The sequence below is a fragment of the Musa acuminata genome, unplaced genomic scaffold (assembly GCF_036884655.1).
Source record: "Musa acuminata AAA Group cultivar baxijiao unplaced genomic scaffold, Cavendish_Baxijiao_AAA HiC_scaffold_1037, whole genome shotgun sequence".
NCBI lineage: Eukaryota > Viridiplantae > Streptophyta > Magnoliopsida > Zingiberales > Musaceae > Musa > Musa acuminata.
The window spans coordinates 1-20,080 of NW_027021251.1; the positions used below are offsets into that span (position 1 = coordinate 1).

The 20,080-nt window shown below is 41.3% G+C and overlaps 3 protein-coding genes across 8 annotated transcripts; all 3 read right to left on the bottom strand.

Annotated features, from left to right (window-relative positions):
- Window positions 1–1,690: 1,690 nt before the first annotated feature.
- Window positions 1,691–6,027, bottom strand: LOC103982349 (RNA polymerase sigma factor sigF, chloroplastic-like). Its single transcript, XM_065177371.1, has 9 exons — window positions 5,867–6,027; window positions 5,428–5,573; window positions 5,048–5,175; window positions 4,701–4,940; window positions 4,353–4,608; window positions 4,036–4,266; window positions 3,415–3,555; window positions 2,699–2,890; window positions 1,691–2,120 (listed from the first exon to the last, which is right to left on the bottom strand). Exons 1-9 carry the CDS (start codon window positions 5,949–5,951, stop codon window positions 1,830–1,832), a joined length of 1,710 nt encoding a protein of 569 aa, XP_065033443.1. The 5' UTR covers window positions 5,952–6,027; the 3' UTR covers window positions 1,691–1,829.
- Window positions 6,028–6,686: 659 nt separating this feature from the next.
- On the bottom strand, window positions 6,687–12,866 carry LOC135665716 (serine/threonine-protein kinase PCRK1-like). Of its 6 annotated transcripts, none has more exons than XM_065177374.1 (5): window positions 12,610–12,866; window positions 11,314–11,708; window positions 9,835–10,095; window positions 8,435–8,557; window positions 6,687–7,437 (listed from the first exon to the last, which is right to left on the bottom strand). In XM_065177374.1, exons 2-5 carry the CDS (start codon window positions 11,689–11,691, stop codon window positions 6,973–6,975), a joined length of 1,227 nt encoding a protein of 408 aa, XP_065033446.1. In that variant the 5' UTR covers window positions 11,692–11,708; window positions 12,610–12,866; the 3' UTR covers window positions 6,687–6,972. The 6 variants fall into 6 exon arrangements, with proteins under 6 accessions (XP_065033446.1, XP_065033449.1, XP_065033447.1 ...); XM_065177377.1 differs by having other exon boundaries at window positions 11,314–11,759; XM_065177375.1 differs by having other exon boundaries at window positions 12,606–12,866.
- Window positions 12,867–15,022: 2,156 nt separating this feature from the next.
- Window positions 15,023–17,545, bottom strand: LOC135665717 (probable inorganic phosphate transporter 1-8). Its single transcript, XM_065177378.1, has 2 exons — window positions 17,411–17,545; window positions 15,023–16,913 (listed from the first exon to the last, which is right to left on the bottom strand). Exon 2 carries the CDS (start codon window positions 16,863–16,865, stop codon window positions 15,255–15,257), a length of 1,611 nt encoding a protein of 536 aa, XP_065033450.1. The 5' UTR covers window positions 16,866–16,913; window positions 17,411–17,545; the 3' UTR covers window positions 15,023–15,254.
- Window positions 17,546–20,080: the final 2,535 nt, after the last annotated feature.

Below are 20,080 nucleotides of genomic sequence, written 5' to 3' on the forward strand. Positions count from 1 at the left end.
AAAAAATTGCCAAGAAATAAACCTATTCAATCAGTTACATAATCAAAATGATAATTATAGAAACATCTATGCCAAAATAAACTCAGATATCTTCTTGTAAGCTCTGTTGCAAACACCCAAAATAAACTGTAATTAAGGTATTTAGATCAATTATATCCACGGTTTGAAACACATGGTTATCGATCATTATGTCAGACAAACTAAAAGAAGTTTCAAAGCACAGACACGGGATGCATAGGTGAAGTGAGAAAACAGTGATAGCTATTTCTAACATGATTATTTGTCGAATATCGACCTTCACGTCATAAATTAAATTAACTACTACTTAGAACGATGTAATTCACAGCGATCACAAAATGCATCATATCTAAGAATAGTTAATAACCAAATCATACCCAAAATTGCACGAATACACCGAACAAAACGATGCCAACTGAAAAATCTGGAACGAACGATCGCCAATCGAAGAATTAGGCATGCAACATTAGAGATAGAGATATCGATCACTTGTGAAAGCAAACACTGGTACAACCGTCATACAATCAACCACAACTGAACAATCTAAACGGATCCCACCGCCCACCATTTTCCATCGAAATCTGCCCTCGATCTGGAAGGACGCAGGTGAAAGGATGAAGGGAGAAGTGATTCGAAAGGGAGGAGGGTCGGAGGTACCAAGAAAGCGGGGCCGATCGGAAACACTAAAAGAAGGAAAAACTGGGAGAGGAAGAAGATATACCGTCGCTGTGTCGGCCGGCCGTGGGCGAGGGCGTCGAATCTTCTGCCTCAGGGCATCCGGTGGCCGTGGATGGTTGTGGAAGATACCCGGTTGTGACCTTGCTTCTCCTTTCTCCTTCGGATTAGGGCACGGGGGAGAGGAGGATATAGAACCAACAAACAGAATCGGTGATCCGCGAGTATCACAAAGAAAACGGAACGCCGTTTCGGGGTTATAACCCAGACAGAGTTGAGATAACGGATCCCGTCCTCGTATGCGTGACCCGAACCGGGATATACTATTCTCCTTGGGATAACGTATCGGTCCATTTCTCCACGTATAAAGCGCTGCTAATTACCTAATCATTCGAACTCGAATTGAACCCGGTTCAGGTTCGTATCGGCCTATCCGAGTGAGTCCATCTCAAACTCGGTTACAGGGCGTCGAAACCCAAATGCTTCCATCCATCGCAACCGCGTCCGACTAGCCACGTGATTCGGTTGCCGCAGCACGGTGAAGCGGTGCGACTTGCTTCGGATGGAAGGCTCTCCATTCTGCTTCTCTGTCCTACTGGAGTTGCATCAGAGTTTGATCTTGCTCATGCTCATGCTCATGTTTAGTTGCTGCTGTTGCTCCTGCGCTCAGAAACAAGACCAGGGAAAGGTAATCCTTATTGTTTCTTCTCACTTCTTTCCGTATTCCAGGATGTGATTTGAAGAGTCTATGTTTGCCAGTGCAGCTTAGGATGATGCAAATGAGACTCCTGATGATGCTTGAATCTATAGCTGCTGTCACTACCAATCCATCTTTCCCCTCTATGTTTCTTCCCAGTCATCTGTTCTTGATTAGTTCTCAAACATTTTGCTTCTTTGTCACTATTAATTACTTAGAAGATTCATATCACCGCACAAGATCTGTTCCTCTGCTGAAAGACAGCAACCAGAGGCAATAGGTAGTAACGTAGGCAAATGATGAGCTTAAAAGCCATTCATGACTTCCTCATTATGTACAGTAGATTATAGGCATGTGATGGATTGGAGCAGATGACAGACAAAATACAGTAAAGGAGGTAAATTTGATGACTGGGTATGGAAGTTGAAGATGGGTAGGATCAGACGAGCAAGTCTCGGTACGCCTTTAGACCTTGAGTTGTAAGGCACCACTCTTTCAGCTTGTTCAGAGCTCGGCTCTCGAGCTGTCGTATCCTTTCATTCGACAGGCCATATATATCGCCAATCTCGCTTAGAGTCTTCTTCTTGTTCTCATGCATTCCAAACCGGTACTGAATTATCTTCCTCTCCCTTGGCTTCAAGGTCTTTAGAATGTCGTGAACATGCTGTCTCATCAGCTGCTTCGCGACGATAAGATCAGGAATCTCAACCCCAGGGTCTGCTGTGATCTCCTGATAGTATCAATATTCATGGAAAACTATACACCATAAGATTTAATTAAAAAACATATTAGTTTGACGTTCATCTCATAAAAAAACCAAAGCCATGTCTCTGAATGCGTGCAAGCAAGAAAAAATTTCACCTACAGCTTTTTACGTGTAATGGTTTTAACACCAAATGAGAGAAGAAAACCATTATACATTGCTTTGAAATTGAGAGCAGCAGATGGATAATAGTTGCTTTTCTGGAATTATCAATCCATGAGCTATGTTAAACCAACTCCATCAAACTGATTTAGAAAAGGAATTGCTTAATTAGAGGATAGTGAGGAATGGGATCGCCTCCTTATTGATAAGGAGATAGGGGGCTATCTATTGGATTGAATCGTATGAAATGATATGGAAAAACACATGCATTGGAAGGTTAACTTCTTATTAGAATGACTATCAACATGTTGTAAAGCCAACACCGAGTAGCTGCATTTAACACCACTGCTAAGTATGTGAATAGATGTTAAAAATGATAAAGATATATTTCTCTTGCTTGCAATTAGTTAACACAGACCTTACTGAATGGTTGATGAACTTACTTGAAAAGTGACATTCTGCCAAGCATGTTCCTGAATTGATACTGGATCTCTAAAGTATAGGAGCAGTTTTTCCAATTTCTTAACTGTGATGCCAACCCGCTTTGCGATCTCTTCATTTGTTGGGAGCCGGCCTTCTTGAATGCACAGTCTCCTCGCATACTTTATCTCCTTTAGAAATGCATAAATGTTATCCTGCATGTGTAGCATATGAAACATAAACAGATCACAACATTGACAAGGTATCAAATTCTAATGGCAAACTAATTGACAGAATTAGTTTAGTTGCAATTGAAAATTCTGGATTCGTTAGTCATTATAGATAAGACTAACTCAAAGTGACATAGATGGAAAATTTTGATTCATCCGCTGTGACATTGACCAATCCTATGATTCAGAATCACCAGATTCATTGAACTCAAAGCAATGAGCTTTGTAACAGATGTGTGGTTCATTTTTAGCAATGGCGACTGGAGAAACTTGTTTTATTGGGTGGATTAATTCCACTAGTGAACTAATCCAAATAATTGACTCATATTAATGGTTCATCCTATGATGGAGCTGAGTCTTCTGAAATAGAATCTTCCTTTTCATTAAAAAAGAAAAGCTCGGACAGATGTGAAGCTAAAAGGTAAAATCTCTCAGCGTTTGCAACTTCAGCAAAAAGCTGAGTTTCCTCAAGCAAGAAGAAAGCTGATTAGGCAAACCAAATATCATACCGGAAGACGAATGATTCGTGAATTCTGAAATATGGCCTTCCTAATTGATTGTCTTATCCACCAATAAGAATAAGTCGGAAACCTGCAGCCAGCATTGGGCTTGAACTTCTCTAAACTCTTCATCAGCCCCCTGCTTCCCTCCTACAATAACAATAATCGTTGATAGTTGAAGGAAACATCCCAGCGTGCAAATATAGAAACAATTTCAAAATGATTCTGCAGTTCCAAGCAATGAAGTTCCCTAAGAACACATAATTTAAGATCATCTTCTGCAGAAGTATCACAAAATTTTCAGTATCCCTTTGTAACAAAATTAGAATTTTTTTCTCCCCTCCAATCACAATGGTGTCTCTCCCCACCACTTCTGCAAGCTTAACATCAAATCTCTTTTTCCTCCACTATTTAGTATTTTGTTTGTAGTTTCATGAAGCAAATTTTCTTGTGTTTGACTGTTTTTCCTGTAGAATATCCATGAAATAAGAAACAAGAATTAATTTCCAAAGATTTAAAATTGCAATTGTTTGGCACAGAGAAGTAACTCACAGACGATCAAAATTTATAAGCCAAAGAAGTAAGAAATTTTTGTTAATAAGCATATAAATATATGGAAGTGCAGTCAACCTGCAATAGATCCCGAAACTTGAGGCCCTTCCCTTCATACTGTCTAGCCAAATGCACCACAAGACGGAAATTAGCATAGATCATCTTGTCCCGGCTGCGTCGCCCAGAAGAAATCAAGGACCGCAGGACATCACAGCTCATTCCAACAGACTGAGCCCACTCAGCCAATGTTGGTTCACGATTAAACTGTACCTGAAGTCTCTGTTGAACTTCTTCCAATCTCATAAGATCCTACGCCACAGGAAGCAACACAATAATCTCAGCAAACATATGAAAAAAACGTAAAGCTTTCAACAAAGGTTTAGAGCAAGAGATGCCTGTATCTGGACGAATAAGTCCTTTTCTTCTTTAACAGTTAGCAGCTGCTTTGTCTCAGGACCCCATAAAAATGATCTAAGGGGGTCATTTGAATCAAGACTTCTATTTATCTTCTTGTTAATTTCAGCTGCTGATCTAGTATCTCCGAGGATGAAACTTTTGAGTTTCTTGGACTGCCTCTTCAACAATCGTTTCGATCTGACGGTCATTTTTTCTTCGATCACAGTTTCCTTGGTTGATCCATCATAATTTAAGCTGACAAGGAGTCTTGTTAAAATCTAAATAAGATCATATATAATCCAATTCACTTTTAGTCATAAAACAGAGCTCAGATCTTGAGAACAAACCGAGAAGAATGAGATTCAAGAAGCTGTGCTGCTAAAATATTTGATTTTTCTGCCAGTGATGTGGCTTCTCTAGAGGCCATTGTAGCTCTTGTAGCAAGGGCGAGAACATCCACCAGTGTCATGAAATTTGTACCATTAGCGGACTGCATTCTCTTATCTTGACCTATAGACTTAGTACTGTCTTCTTGTTCGATGGACATCGCTAATAGGGATTTTTCCTTGCAGTGGAAAGATGGGAATCTAAGTTGTAAAAGATTAAAAAAGAAAAGTTTGTTATTAGGATATCAGTATTGAGAAATCGGTTCACAACTGATCACATCAACAAGAGTGAGCCAAGATTCTCTTACGGATCCAACAAACCCGAACGATAAAGCAATTGGTCTTCAGATCCTCTCTGATGTCGGTCAAAATCATACTCTTCCTTCTCTTTGTTATCTGAACTTCCAACATCCGTTAGCTGTTTAAACAGTGTTGCCTTCATATATACAAATGAATAGCATTAATATACAAATGAATAGCATTAATATACAAATGCATGCTATTCACAGTTTATTTATAAAGCATAGCTTATGCTTATCAAAAAAGATCTGCTAATTGACAGTAGTCTTCTAAAGATTGCGAACTATGACAGATAGCAAAGTTGTTATAGAAAAAGCATACAACAAATTCTCAGAAAAGGCAGAAGCAAAAAATGCATAGAGATCCAAAAGGGGCAAAAGATGCTCACTGTTGCTCTATTTTCATCCTTGTTAAAACTAGCTCTACGATCATCCTGTTGGTCCTTTGAAAGAGTTGATGCCGAAACAGGACGCACAACCGATGCAGCAGGCACAGATCTAATTGTCCGAACAGCTTGATCATGTAGCCTCGCAACTGCATCACAATTAGACAACGAGTCTGGAAAGATGATAATGTTCTCCAAATTTGCCTAAAGCAAACAGCGGCCTTATTGGTAGGAGACCGACCAATGAAAAAGCAAAGACCACATCAGTGTAAACATTTCACACTCTCAGAAGCAACTCAAAATACGATCACCATGTGATAATGCCTGTAGATTAAGTAAATAAGCATGCGTAGAGAACAAACTGCACAAGGACACAAGAAACAGGATTTGAATCCAAGACATGAGTACAGAGTAGCAAAAAGAAGAAGGAACTGCTGCGAACCTGAACCGAAGGAAGGATTCCTAATGTATGTTCTTGCTTGCTTGGGCGGAGGTGATGGAGAAAGGAGCCTCGTACCAGCTTCCATCTTCTCCTTGATTCGAACTCGAAAGGGTTTCTTGCGCTGTGTGTGTGTGTGTGGGAATGTGGGAAGAAAGTCGAAGCATCTAATTACAAAAATGTCCTCTTGCAAGATCTGAGGACGGCGACGGTCGGATTTCGTGGATCGATTTGCCACACACATGGCGGCTTCCCATTGGATGTCTCTGATAAGCTGGATCTCGAAGACGAACCCCAATCTCACGTTCGATGGATGATGACGTCATCGCTTATATCCAATAAACGTCGAGCGATGGGATATCCACGACAACATCCACCGAGCCAAAGTGTGATTACACCATGTAAATTATATACGTCTACATGTGTATACATACATACATACGCACATACGTATATATATGTATAGGAATAACTTTGATTTATGTTGTTGGTATGTATAGTTTGCACAGTACATATTTCTTCATCCAAGCCAAGAAGGCTTCGAATGTACTGATACAATCAGCAAGCCTGAAAGAAGCAGTCTCACATTTGCTGCATATATTGTCCAAAGAACCAAATCCATCAGTGCATATTATAATCAGACTGATGATTGAATTATGATACAGATATTTCAGTTTCAATATGACTAGAGAATCACAAGATTGCAATAGCAGAGTTTAGACTGGATCATATCAAACACAGTAGTAGATACTATTTCGTTTGTAATTTTTGGAAATGATAAATAGGGATCATCTTTTTCCGCAAAACATAAATCCACAGCCAGTTTGTGAATTCTGCATTTACACAGCCGCAGAAATATTTATTGCCACACCGTCATACAAAACATAAATTCGAATACAAACCTAGCCGCGCATCATCGTATTTGCATTGTCTTGTTGCTACAAATCACCAATCTTTCAAGTATCAGAATCATCATCCATGCCCCGCAGGAATGCATTGGTATAACTAGCTATTCCCGCTTTCAAGCATGTGGTACACATTAACCTACTGTCTTTATGATCCTAAGAGCCTTATTGGCCATCCATGCCATGGCACAACCATTTCACTTATTATACCTTCAGATCACTAATCCTAGTCTTCAAGTCCATTCCTCTTCCTTCTCGTTCTCGACAACTTCTTTCCTCGGGAAAATGACTCGAAGGATGCCGGAGGGTTCCATTTTCTGTACATACAATCCTTTGCACCATCCCTAACACATCACTCATCTTTGGCCTCAACTTTGGGCTTCGCATTAGACACTTGTTTGCAACTGCAGACAATTCCATCGCCTGTTTTAAACAGTAATTATCGTCTATCTTTGGATCTACGATCAAGTGAAACTTCTTGGCATCGGATGTGTATGGTTTGACCCACTCCAATAGCTTCTGCTCCTTTCTCGGACGGTTCCTGTCCATTGGTTGACGACCAGTGATTAGCTCATAAAGAACAACACCGTAGCTCCAGATATCACTCTTGGCTGTAAGGCGTCCAGTTTGTATGTACTCTGGTGCTGCATATCCCATAGTTCCAACAATCTGTTCCGTTTATGTTCGAGAGAATCAGATTAAATCTGAAGAACCATCAATAGAGGGAAGCAATCATGCATAATTAAAACCCTGATAGAGCACTCACTACCAATAAAAACTTCATAAGTGGACATTATTAACATTGAAATATGAATTAAATGAAACATATCCAAAATTTTATCCTCAGTTTTTTAATGCAGATGTTTTAATCTCCATGAAACAAACCATTAGATTATGCCTGTGTTCTAATGTCCAACTTTTGCAAGTCCATACAACCACCACCCGACACGAATCAAGTTATTTCCTCCAAATAGGTCAATCATGGCCATCCTGGGCAAGTCAAATCCTTACCCCTAGGTTTACAAAGTTTTTTGACATGTTAATTGACACTTCAGTTGTGCACAACTTGGAAACGACAAAGGAAAGAATCAGACAATCTAGTGCCAAGTTTTGTTCAGCATTTCACTGTGGACGACACATCATCCACAAAGGAACAGGTACGCAGTAATAGCCATGCTTGCAGAATATCCTGGTGGAGCATTTCCCAAATGCTCCATTCTTGTTGCAAAACTATTTCAATGAGCCATTTCTCTAGGCCATTCTTTCAGCCCTCTTTTTGGACTTCCTACAACTCTCATTTTTCCTGAAATCTGGTACTCTAAATATGATATAAAGGGTAATAAAAAGTGGGCCTTGTGCCGCTAACAAAGAAAAATGTTTCGTAGATTTAAACTCATTGTTCATGTTTCATCATGAACATATGAAAAGTGGTCGTCGACTAGGATCAGGTGCCCTTCCCCTGTAAACTACCTTGATTGAGATCTTGCTAAAACTTCCTTAAATATCTGAACAAATGCAGAAATAATCACATAAAAAGCCTTAGATGGCAACTGTGAAAGCTCAACAAAACTGGGATGAAAAGTTCAAGAAGCAAGATCTTAGTGTTAACATTGTACAAGATATACTACAATGACAAATTATCTAAATGTAATGAAATTGTGCATACCGCTGTTGAAACATGACTTAACCCATCTGTTGGCCCTTGTCTAGCCAAACCAAAGTCAGATAATTTTGCATTCCAGTGTGCATCCAAGAGGATGTTAGATGTCTTTAGATCTCGAAAAATTATCTGTACATCATGAATTCAGTATTAAGCAAGTGTTGTTGGGGCAATGAGTATCTTCTTTAGTAACAAATGACAATGGTAAGCTAGACATAACCAAATGAATACCAAAAATTGATGTTTCTTCTTCAGTGGCTTGTACTAAACAAGTAACAAACATGTTGGACTTTGGGTCACTATATTTGTATAGGCATAAGAAATAAACTACGGTGAGGTAAATGCAAGGAAGAAACTTGCTTTATAAATTTACAGTATATAAGATCAAGGATATGACTGTTACTTTTGGTGCCCTGACTAATAAAGAATTGCTGCTAACCATTTATTTATTGCATTTGCTGAAGTATTATAAAGACAGTTCCTCAGAATTCTCAGAAGACAAATCTACATGAGTAGTTGTAGAGAAAATGCAAATGAAAAAAATATATATCCTCCAGTGACAATCACAACATCACACAGACAGAGAACCCATAGAGTTATATTGACATGAAGTCTTCCAACAATGCACTTCAATGATGCTCTTTAAAGAATGGAAGTTTTGACTTTACTGCTTGCATATTCCTCACTTAACATGAAGCTAGCCATGATTGAGAAGTTTGCACACATACATGTCCTTACGAATTTATGTACAGCAGGCAGGCAGGCAGGCATGCATGCTTATAAATACATATATATGTAATTTAGTGTTTATATGTACTTCCAAAGGTAATAACAGGTGTATGGTATATTTCCCAGATTATGCTTCTACTTCAAAATCCTAATGCCAATTCCTTAATTTTCATAATTCAAGTCTCCATCTGCTATCCATTATGGTTCTAGTGAATTCATCATTGCCCCCATGTTGCATTTTGTTGCAACAATGAATTAATATTATTGCTCTTTTTCATGTTCAGCTTCATTGCAATAAGATGACAATTATGTGATCTTTTGGGCAATGAAATGTTGCAAACATGTTTTAAGCATCAGACATGTAAACGGAAGCATTTGACATGTATATCTATTACTATTCTAAAATATTGCAGCATCGCCCATGATGTACTTTTTGACATGAAGGCTTTATTTGGAGAGTATGTTGTAAGCAATCTTTGAAACAGTGATTTTATATGTATTACTACCTACAAACCTTTCACATTTCTTTTGTCAAAGCCCTAAAAACTTGTTCAAAGCCACTTCAAATAATAAGAATATAGTAAGATGTACCATTTTGTTATACCACTAAGAAGCTGCATATCAGTTTGCAATTAAATTGCAGAAATGAGAGATGGAATGAGGAGAAAGAAGAGCACCTGAAATTCTCCTCCTTCGTGCAAGTATGTCAAGCCATTAGCAGCATCAAGTGCTATTTTAAGTCTAATGGGCCACGATAGAGTTGTGATGGAGCGAATTGATAAATGATCTTCCACGCTTCTGTTAGGCATAAACTCATAAATGAGAAGTCGTTGAATTCCTCTTTCATCGTTTTCAGCACAGTAGCCAATTAGTTTTACAAGATTTGGATGTTCAACCACCCCAAGAACATCCACTTCAGTTAACCATTCCTTGTGTCCCTGAAAAGCAATATGGTATCATCAGTAGCTAGTTGTTTCTTTTAGGTAATTACCAGCAATGACATGGATCTAAAAAATAAGGATGGGATTCACAAGGTAAGAATAAGATACATTAGATCCAAAAAAAAATAGAGGTATTTCAGACCATGCTTAAATTAAGTCATCAAAAAAAGTGTTCTAACCATGCAAAAATTCATAAAGATAAGTATAATTCTCAACGAAGCTTCTAAATTAAATAGACAGCTTCCCCAGTATACCCTTGCACATACTCTAGATTGCCGAAATCATTGGTTAGTCCCCCTACAACCGAAACTTCTGTCTTTCTCCCACAAGGGGATGTTATGGGACATATTAACCTATGGGAATATTTAACAAGTTTGCATTTGTCGAACCCATTTCATGACAAAATAATACAGACAACAACAACAACAGCCATGACATGTGGTGGCCTTGGGAAGAAATTGTACACATGACCCTTTTTTTCTCATAAATTTTACAGTGCTACTATTCACTTTACTTCACACAAGGTGTTGATCTCAATGAGTGTTAGTGCCGAAGCATTTATCTCACCATACTAATTCAATGATTTTGGAATCAAATGGCCCAAAATGATTAAACTCAAGTTAATGTTAGTAAATCTCTCTAGCCCGATATACCAAGCCCTGTACATAGAGTGTTCTCATGCTCTAGTATGCAGCATGTGTTGACCAACCCAATAGTGGCATCAGGATATGTGTCACTACCATGTCTTATCCATTACACTGGGATCCACACACCATATTCTGATATCAATAGTGATACATTTACTCTTATAAAACATTGCAACATTATCCCACATCCAGTGTGAGATCAATCGAGGTATAACCATCAATCTTACTGCTGAATTAGAATAACAATCGACACATCAATGTTTAGGCCAAAGTTACTGGTAGTAATACATTTATCCTTATCACGATTCATTTTTTCTCAATATTACAATGGTATCTAGCTTGCATTAAACACAAATTTACTTCCAACAAAAGTAAATTGTTTAATCAGGAAGTTGATATTTTTGAGATAAACCACACGCATTGCAGATCTTGTAGATGCCCAACAAATGTGATTTCCTAAAGCAACACTGCGAAATTTTTAGAACTATTATATGGCAGACAAAAAACATTTCAGATTAAAAGGAAAAAGTTTTGGCAATATCAGATAAAAGAACTGCAAGTATCTTGCCTGGAGGCCTCCACGGCTCAATTGTTTTACTGCAACATCAAGTGTTGTACTTGGATCGTTGGAACTCTGGATTATACCTTTATAAACACATCCGAACCCGCCTTCTCCAATCATTAGTGAGCGGCTAAAGTTCCGCGTAGCGTGTTTCAGTTCTTCGAAGGTGAAAATTCTGAAATTGTTTCGTCTCTGGGACAAGCTAGCGAACCGGGACCTTCCTACCAAAAAATCACTCATGTCTGATGAAGAGTTGAAGTCAGATTCAGATACCCTCCTATCACGATCTGTTGATCTACTGCTATTTGATCTAGTTGAGGAAGACTTCCTAGACTGGGGCACCATCTTCTCCCCGTTCAAAAATTGAAAGCAGTTCATCCGCATCTAAATGTCCCAAAGTTCTGTTATGCAATTCCAAGGTCATAAAATCTCATATGTACAAGAATAAACTTCTGTAACAATAAAACAGATGAGGCATATAAGAAGCTGTTTCAAGTACCAATTCCAAGTGAAACATAAAGATCGAAAACCAATACAGCATAAGAAGGTCTGTAATGTTTACCTCTAAAATCATTTACCCCATTCTTTCAATAAAACTAAAAGGAACCTTTTTCCTTGAGGGAGATTACATAACTACGACGTTTTAGGCAGAAGTAACATGAACTAACAATGTAAAAAAAACACATGATTACAGGAAGCTCTACTAGGAATGATTAACTGAATGCCCAAAACTTGCTTCCTTGACCAGGAAAGAATCATCTTCTCCAACCCAATCAGAAGTTACATGAACTGACAGTGAGAACGCACTTGTTTTCTGGAAACTCTACCGTGAAAGATGAACTTCTTTAACGAGTAAAGAATTATCTACATCAACCCAACCAAAATACAATTGATCTAAATATGTGCAGAGAAAACCAAATAACATCAACAACAACAACAAGCCGCAGCATCCCAACTATTCGGGGGTCGGCAACAAAGCAGTACCCTTAAATCAAGATAATTCAAGAAAAGCAAACGATATACTCAACCTATTCTATTAAGTAATCTATCTAAAACCCATATGTTTCCTTTTCACCAAAACTCCCATAACTTTCGAGATTCACAAGCAAAGAACTTTATGCCACGAAACAACAGCGAAACGAAAAGCATCAAATTCCGTCACCAACCCGCGTCAGAAAACACATCACGTAGACCAAGAACTGTAATCTTTCGGTGAGGAACAAATCGACGAGGTGCGAGAATATAGTACACAAGCAGAGGAAAAGAGGAAACATCAAAATACATGAATATCAACGAACCAACCGAAGAGGATTCACGATCTTGCCGAAGAGAACAGCTTTGCTACTTTGTGAGGCTGAGAGAGTATTGAGCGTCGGACAGTGGGCAAGCCACTCGTGACGATAGACAATGAAGGAGAGGAGGGAGTTTGGTGGCGACAAGGAAGTCAGTGTCCGGTAGCTAAGCGTCGGCTCACCCACCAAGCGATGCCTCACCTCACCTTTCCCTTTCCGAGGGGGGAAATCCGAGGGTCGCGGAAGGTGAGACGATGACACTGGATCCCAACAACGGGCGCGCCACCACGATGCAACGGGAGACAAGATTCTTGGATTAGATTCGGTGGGCATCCCGATATCCGCTACAAACGGAAGGTTGATTATAACGGACACCCAAATCGCTTTCCGGCGTTTATAACGGATCGCATAAGGGGAGCAGCGACCACAAGCGTTGGAATAACGGACTGTTACAAACACTTCAGTATAGTTTATAACGGATTTAATGGGTGTGGGCTTCACAGGCATAAATTGTTGGCAAAGGTAGCTGAATTCATTAAAAAGATCAACCTTTATTTGAATTAAATTGATGAATAGTTTCATATATTTGAAATTAATTACTTGGTTTATTGTGAATTTACTGATCTTTTCCTTCAGCTTTTCTTGGGAATCTGGTTAAAGACATCACCAATGGGCAGCTTTAAGATTCTCATTTGCACTTAAGAGTCTGGTGAGGTTGCTGTTATTTGCCCCCTCACACAATAAATAGATCAAACTAATTAAGCTTAAAAGAATATATATATATATATATATATATATATATATATATACTTAAATTTTGTTTGAAGAAAATATTTATTGTTGTGGAAACCTTTAATCTCCTCAAGAAGTTTATCATCCCACAAGCCAACAACACTCAGAAATAAAGAGAGAATATGGGCACAGAACCAATAACAAGTTGTAGTTAGTTCCATGATATGTAGCTATAACTTGTAGTAAGTGTTACGGTAAGTAACTTTTGTAGTCGTGATATCGGGGTCGACGCGGTTGGTTCAGGGGTCCGAATGGCGGGGATCGAGCGTAGCTCCTCTCTGGCTCTTGTCGTAACTGATCGCGGGGGATCCGGTTGGAAAGTTCCGCGGCGCCGGGTGGGGGACGGCTTCGGTCGAGTACCTGCACACAGGCCGGGTCGGCAGCTCGGCCCGACCCCTCCGACGATCAAGTTAGATGATGTGGAAGGAGTTTTCTAGTGAAGAAGTGTTTCCCCTTTTTTCGTTTGGAGCCCGGGGGTATTTATAGGTGAGTTTGATGTTACCTGATGTGCCACCATGTCGGAGCAGGGCCGTACCTCTGATGGTGCCTGTCGTAGTCGTGGGCGTTGCGTGGAAGGCCGGGCTGCCGCAGGGTAAAGGCGAGCTTCAGTCGACACCTTCCCCTGCCTCGACAGGTCGTGCGGGGTCAGATGATGAGGTCGTCTGGGTACGACGAGTGTGGGTGTACATCCTGTTGGTTTAAATGCTTGCGCCCTGGGACAGTGTGTCATCCAGGGGTGGCTGACGTCGTGGGGTGTTACGTCAAATCTATTTTTACCCCTATCGTAAGCATAGATGTATAAATGGAACTTCTTTTCAACAAGACTTTAAGATAAGATCTTTATGAGAAGAGTCTTTTCTCCGATCTCATCAAAGTAGTCTTCTTTTATCTTATGCTTATCTCTCTATCATTTAGCACACAGAAATAAAATAAGAAGCAGTATTCCTGCCATAATTATGAAAAGTACAAGTGATGGATTACATGAGGATAACTAACGAAGAAAAGAAGAATACTGAAACATCACTCTCATCTTAAACAGTCAAAAATGGATCATTCGTTACCTAATAATGATAATTTAATCATTGATCATTGTCGTCGTATCAAATCAAACATAGGAGTAGCCTAATGAGAAATGGAGCAAAAGTCAAAACCCAATTCAAAAAAGGTGTTGTTTTCACAAAGTCAACTGATGAGCCATCTCAAAAGTCAGATCTGTATTAAAAAAAAGATTAAAAATAAGAAACTTATTCAAAATCTATAATTCACCAAGAAATGAATAAACTAATTTATTATAAAAATATTTATTTTGAGGAGATGTGTCATATTTAATTACTAGAGATCTTATCTGATAAATTTTAATACTTAAGATTAAGGTTTTGATACACCGTCTAATAGATATTAGTATTAAATCTATTATTAATTTCATAGTCATAATTATTTATCATAGGTTTTCATAGTTTATAAGAATTCATGAAAATGAAATTAATTCTACCCAACCAACATCCGCAAAGTATGAATACTAGTGAGATTATCCAGCAGTCAACTCTTCCGGTACTGATGCTGATACTATAATGCACAAACCATGTGCTACTGAGCTAATTGGATATAGATTGCAGTATCTTACTGCATGATTCATCGTGATGGATTCGATTATAGCATTAAAGGTTGAATCAATACCATTAATACATGTTTCTTCTTCTTCTTCCTCCGTCGATTGTTACCATTGAAGTCCATAATTCCAAACAATAGAACCTTTTTGCCACTGAATATGTTTGCATACATGTATGAGAGTACCACAAGATTGGATCACCAGATTGGGGTGTGCTTAACGAAGCGCAGGTCGACCGAGGACGGAGGTTAACGCTAAACAGGGACTGTCCTGCCGTAAGGAGCAGGGGAGGAGGTGTCCTGCTCCTCTTCGTTCTCGCCGGACATTTCCTCCAGCGATTTGCCCTTCGACTCGGGCACCAGGAAGGTAAAGATAAGGCCCACAAGATTGGATGCCGCGAGCACGAAGAGCGCGTTGCGGACGCCGATGCCGGCAGGGTACCCCTTGTCCCGCTTCGTCGGATCCCGGCTCTGCGCCGCGTACAGGAATCCGAAGGCGCCCACGATGGCCCCGGCCTTGCCCGCGGCTGCCGAGATGCCGTGGCATGTGGACCGCAGCCGCGCCGGGAAGATCTCCGCCGGCACGATGAAGGTGGTGCTGTTGGGCCCGAAGTTGGCGAAGAAGAAGGTGAACCCGTACATGACGACGAAGCCGATGTGGTTGCCCGAGGTGGTCCAGTGATGGTAGGGGATGGCGAGGCCGAGCATGAACACGGTCATGAAGAAGAAGCCCATGAGCTGGATGGCGAACCGGCCCATGGTGTCGATGAAGGCGACGGTGAACCAGTAGCCCGGCACGGTGCCGCAGAGCGCGATGAGCGTCTGCGCCCGGGCGATCCGGAACACCTCCTCGATGGCGTTCATGGTGGCCGCCTTGGGGATCCACCCGATGGCGCTGAAGATGTCCTTCTGGAAGAGATTCTGGCTGTAGAAGGCGATGTCGAGGAGGAACCAGGTGGTGGTGGTGCCGACGAGGTGGACGCCGTGCCGGCGGGCGAACTCCCTGGAGAAGAGGCCGAAGCTGTTGGCCTCCTTCATGGTCAGCTGCTCGACCTTCTCCTGCTCCTCCAAGATCTCCACCTGGAGGACCTTCGACATGTCCGCGGCCGCCTGCTTCGCGTTCTTGGCGACCAGGGCGGTGTATCGCGCGGTCTCGGGCATCTTCATCCGCCAGTAGTATGTCAGGGCCGCCGGCGCCGCACCGAGCATGAGGATGATGCGCCAGATGTAGTCGGCCTCCGGCACGGTGGAGCCGGCAGGGTCAACGGCGTAGGTCGGCGCATCAAAGTGGTTCTTAAAAGCGGCAGAGACCACGATGGCGACGATCCCGCCGGCGAGGATGCCGAAGCCCTGCATGGCGAAGACGGCGGCGATGAACGCGCCGCGGGTCTTCTTGTTGGCGTACTCCGACATGATGGTGGCGGAAAGCGGGTAGTCGCCGCCGATGCCAAAGCCGAGCCAGAAGCGGAAGAAGCAGAGCGTGGCCACGACGCCCTTGGCGGTGTGGCCGAAGGAGAGGCCGGAGGCGACGGAGCAGATGACCATGAGCATGAGGGTCATGCCGTAGACCTTCTTGCGGCCGAGCTTATCACCGAGCCACCCAAAGAAGAGCTGGCCGGTGAGGGTGCCGCAGAAGGCGACACCATTCACAGCGGCAGCCACGTTGGGCGGGAGCGTCCCGGGCGACGCCGAGCTGGGGTCGAAGTAGTAGATGCGACCGAGGAGCTTGGTGACGAGGGAGATGCAGAAGAGGTCGTAGGCGTCGGTGAAGAAGCCCATGCCGGCGATGACTATGGCCGTGAAGTGGTACCACTGCGTCTTGGCGACATCCAGAGCATTGAGGACTTGGAGCTGATCTCCTGCCATTGTTGCCGCGCTTCGTCCTCCTTCCTACTTCCTTCTCAACACATGCAACTGCAAGTAGTGGTAGCACGTCGCATCAGTACAAAACGATTCCTAAATGGCGTAGAATTCATAATGAAATCATAATGAAATCCTTCAGAAAATTCCTCTCTGTTTCAGAAATCAAATCAACACAGCAGACACGAGCCAGAAAGACAAGCAGAAAGAGTTCCCAACATCCCGTCACAGACACCGTAACAACACCCTTTGAAGGGAAAAAGCATGTAGAAGAGGAGAACCACAAAGTTGGGCGGTCGAAGGGTCAGGGATTCCTCCTCAAAAGGTAGAATCCAGAAACAACGAATAGGAATATTCTCGTCATGGCACCATCGTTGACTACTCAAAAACACAAAAGAGAGGGAGAGAGGTCATAAAGCCACAAAACAGACATAAACTAAGATCATGAAATGGTGATCAAAACTCCATGCGATTTAACTTGACTAAAATCATCAGAAAAGACTCTCTGCATGGAGTACATCTGGACACAAGAGTGTCAGCAAGGGACGTACGTGGGAGACGTTCAACGACCTTCTCCGTAAGAGGAGGGGGAGGAGGAGGAGGAGATGAAGCCCAGGTCAGGTTGCAGACAGCCGGAGAGGGGAGAGCAGTGGAAGTCGAAGGTGGGAGGAGGGAGGTATTAATTGGCGTCGGGACTCGCGGGGGCGAAGGCATCTCCGGGTATATTCGCTTGCGTACGCGGTGGTCAACGCTTCCCCGTGCTTGCGAGGAGAAGGGACCCACAAAAGAAAACAGCTCATCTCTGTTCCCACGTTGCTTACGTGCTTCCTCAGGATGGGGGGTATTTTAGTCATTTTGCGTGTTCGAAGTTGACCTGTACACTTACACGTTTGGAAGTCGGGAGGGGTATTTTAGTCATATCGAGGATTGGATATTGGACGGCCGTCTATCTTTGACTACGCACCTTCCATAGTGGCGGAAGTAGTGATTGCCATTGCCCAATTGACGCGTTTCTTGACCTTCTCCTCTCTTGAAACATCAAAAATGGAGACACGATTATTTGTTGCTATAGCTTCTCTTCCCTCTCGCTTTCTCTGTGCAGCCACACCAATAGTTTAGTGTAATGGACCAGCGAGATTAAGCATAGTATTTATTATGTGTATGTTCATCTATGGAAGATTAAACAATGACAATACAAGTTTATATAAATAGAAGATATACTCTATAATCAACTCTTCTCATAAAGAACACTTTGGTTAAGTTGTCTGTATCCTTCCAGTTTTCTCAGATACGACCAATGCATTTGTTTACACGGCAGTCGGCAGTCAGTGAATACAACTAGTAATGATAATATATTCTTGTGTGCCTGAAGCCTGTGTGATCTTACAAATCATATCTGTATCAAAGTCCACAGGAACAATAGAAGAATATCCCATGGAGTTATTGACACCAACTTGGATCATAGCTGATTGAAGATGTTTAAGTATATTACTTTGATTAATAATGCAAAGAAATGCAAGTCATTTATTAGTATCTCATATCATTTTCTTTGCAATAATTAATCTAAAACTTTGATTCCTTATGTGTACATGGAAGAGATATACAGAAAGAAAGAATGCAGAGAAATGCAAGTCAATCATTCTATCTCATATCAATCATGCAGAGACAAAAAAAACCATTCTATATATCATATCAATCTCTTACAATAATTTATCAAAGGAGGAAGCGTGGTTGACTTTTCATCTCTGCCTCCGTGAACAGATTTGTTATTCGTTTCGTGCTCCATCTCAAATGATTGACGAAACACTGTCGATATGTTTATACAACTTTAAGCTTAAAGATTGCTTGCATCATTTTGGCATCATAGTGTAGGCTGTGAGATCATTTGCAATCGAAACGACAAATCGGAAGAATGTTTTGATTTTTCATCAGTGCCTTCATGAACAGAAACATGGTGAGATGATTAGTCAAGAGTCAAAACGATCTCAATATCTTTGACAAAGCTGTGTTGGGAGACAAAATCCACAACTTTTGACATCAGCAGCCAAAATTTCCACAAAAACATGCTTAAGCCACACTCTGTATCTTTGAAGCTTACTTCCTTCACCAAGTGAACTAAACCTGCACAAGCAAAACATGAGAGACAAGTGAGAAAATGTTCAAGCAAGTTGGGAAGGAAGAACAAGAGAGCTGTGTGCTGATAGATAACCTTCAAACGAAGGTACACGAAAAAAAAGTCAAGCTCCACATTTTTGACCAATCTCTCCAAAATGAAGCTAAAGAAGGTGGTCCAACGTTGTGGCTAAATAACTTCAACACATAGCACAAGTCAAGCTCGGACAGAACTCCTCGCAGGAAACTACAAGAGGGTTACCTTTAAAGAGCCATGAGAAGCCAACTTCTCCTTTCTCAAGTCTCAAAGCTGACATTGCTTTCTGCTTTCTGGATCACGCATGGGTGGGTAGACAAGCACAGTATGGCTCGGAGCCTTCACAAGAAACTGTTGGTGCAGTGGATAGTGTCACTGTTCCTTGAAGCACAGGGACAAAACTCAAGGAGTTCCGTTAGTCAAAGTCACAGACTTATGCCTCCATGCATGCACGGAGAGAACTCCATCTTAAACTAATGTTTGAGGAACTACAAATCCGTGGAAGTAAGCAAAAGTCACCCATCTTGTTCTCCTTCATCCCAAGGGAAGATGCTTGGGATATCCTTGGACTAGCAGATTAGAACATGATCATGAAGGATATTTGTTTGGTTTTCAGATATGAAGTGGTGTACTAATTTGGCACAGTATAGAATTAACCTGAATTGTGCTTGAAGGGTTATATGCACTGCACTTTTACATGGACTGTCAACAAAGCTTCATTCAAAGAGCATGAGATTCTGTACTCTCTCTCTCTCTCTCTCTCTCTCTCTCTCTCTTTGTAGAGCAAGAGTAATACTTAGGAAGGCTTGGATTCTGGCTGGGAAATGTGCTGCGTGAATGAATGAAACATGCAGAGCAAGTGTTGGAGATGGGCTTACTTTGCAAACAGGGAAGATGTAGAAATGTTACTGAGTGTTCCATGTGAGTCCACTGCTTCTGATGATGAAGAAACAGAATCAGATGATACCCACACAGTGTCTAATTCATTGCACTTGTTCTTAGAGTTTGTATGTGAACCTTTTGCATCAGTTGTTCATGAGCAATGCTGACAAGATCTCATTTAAATTCATGA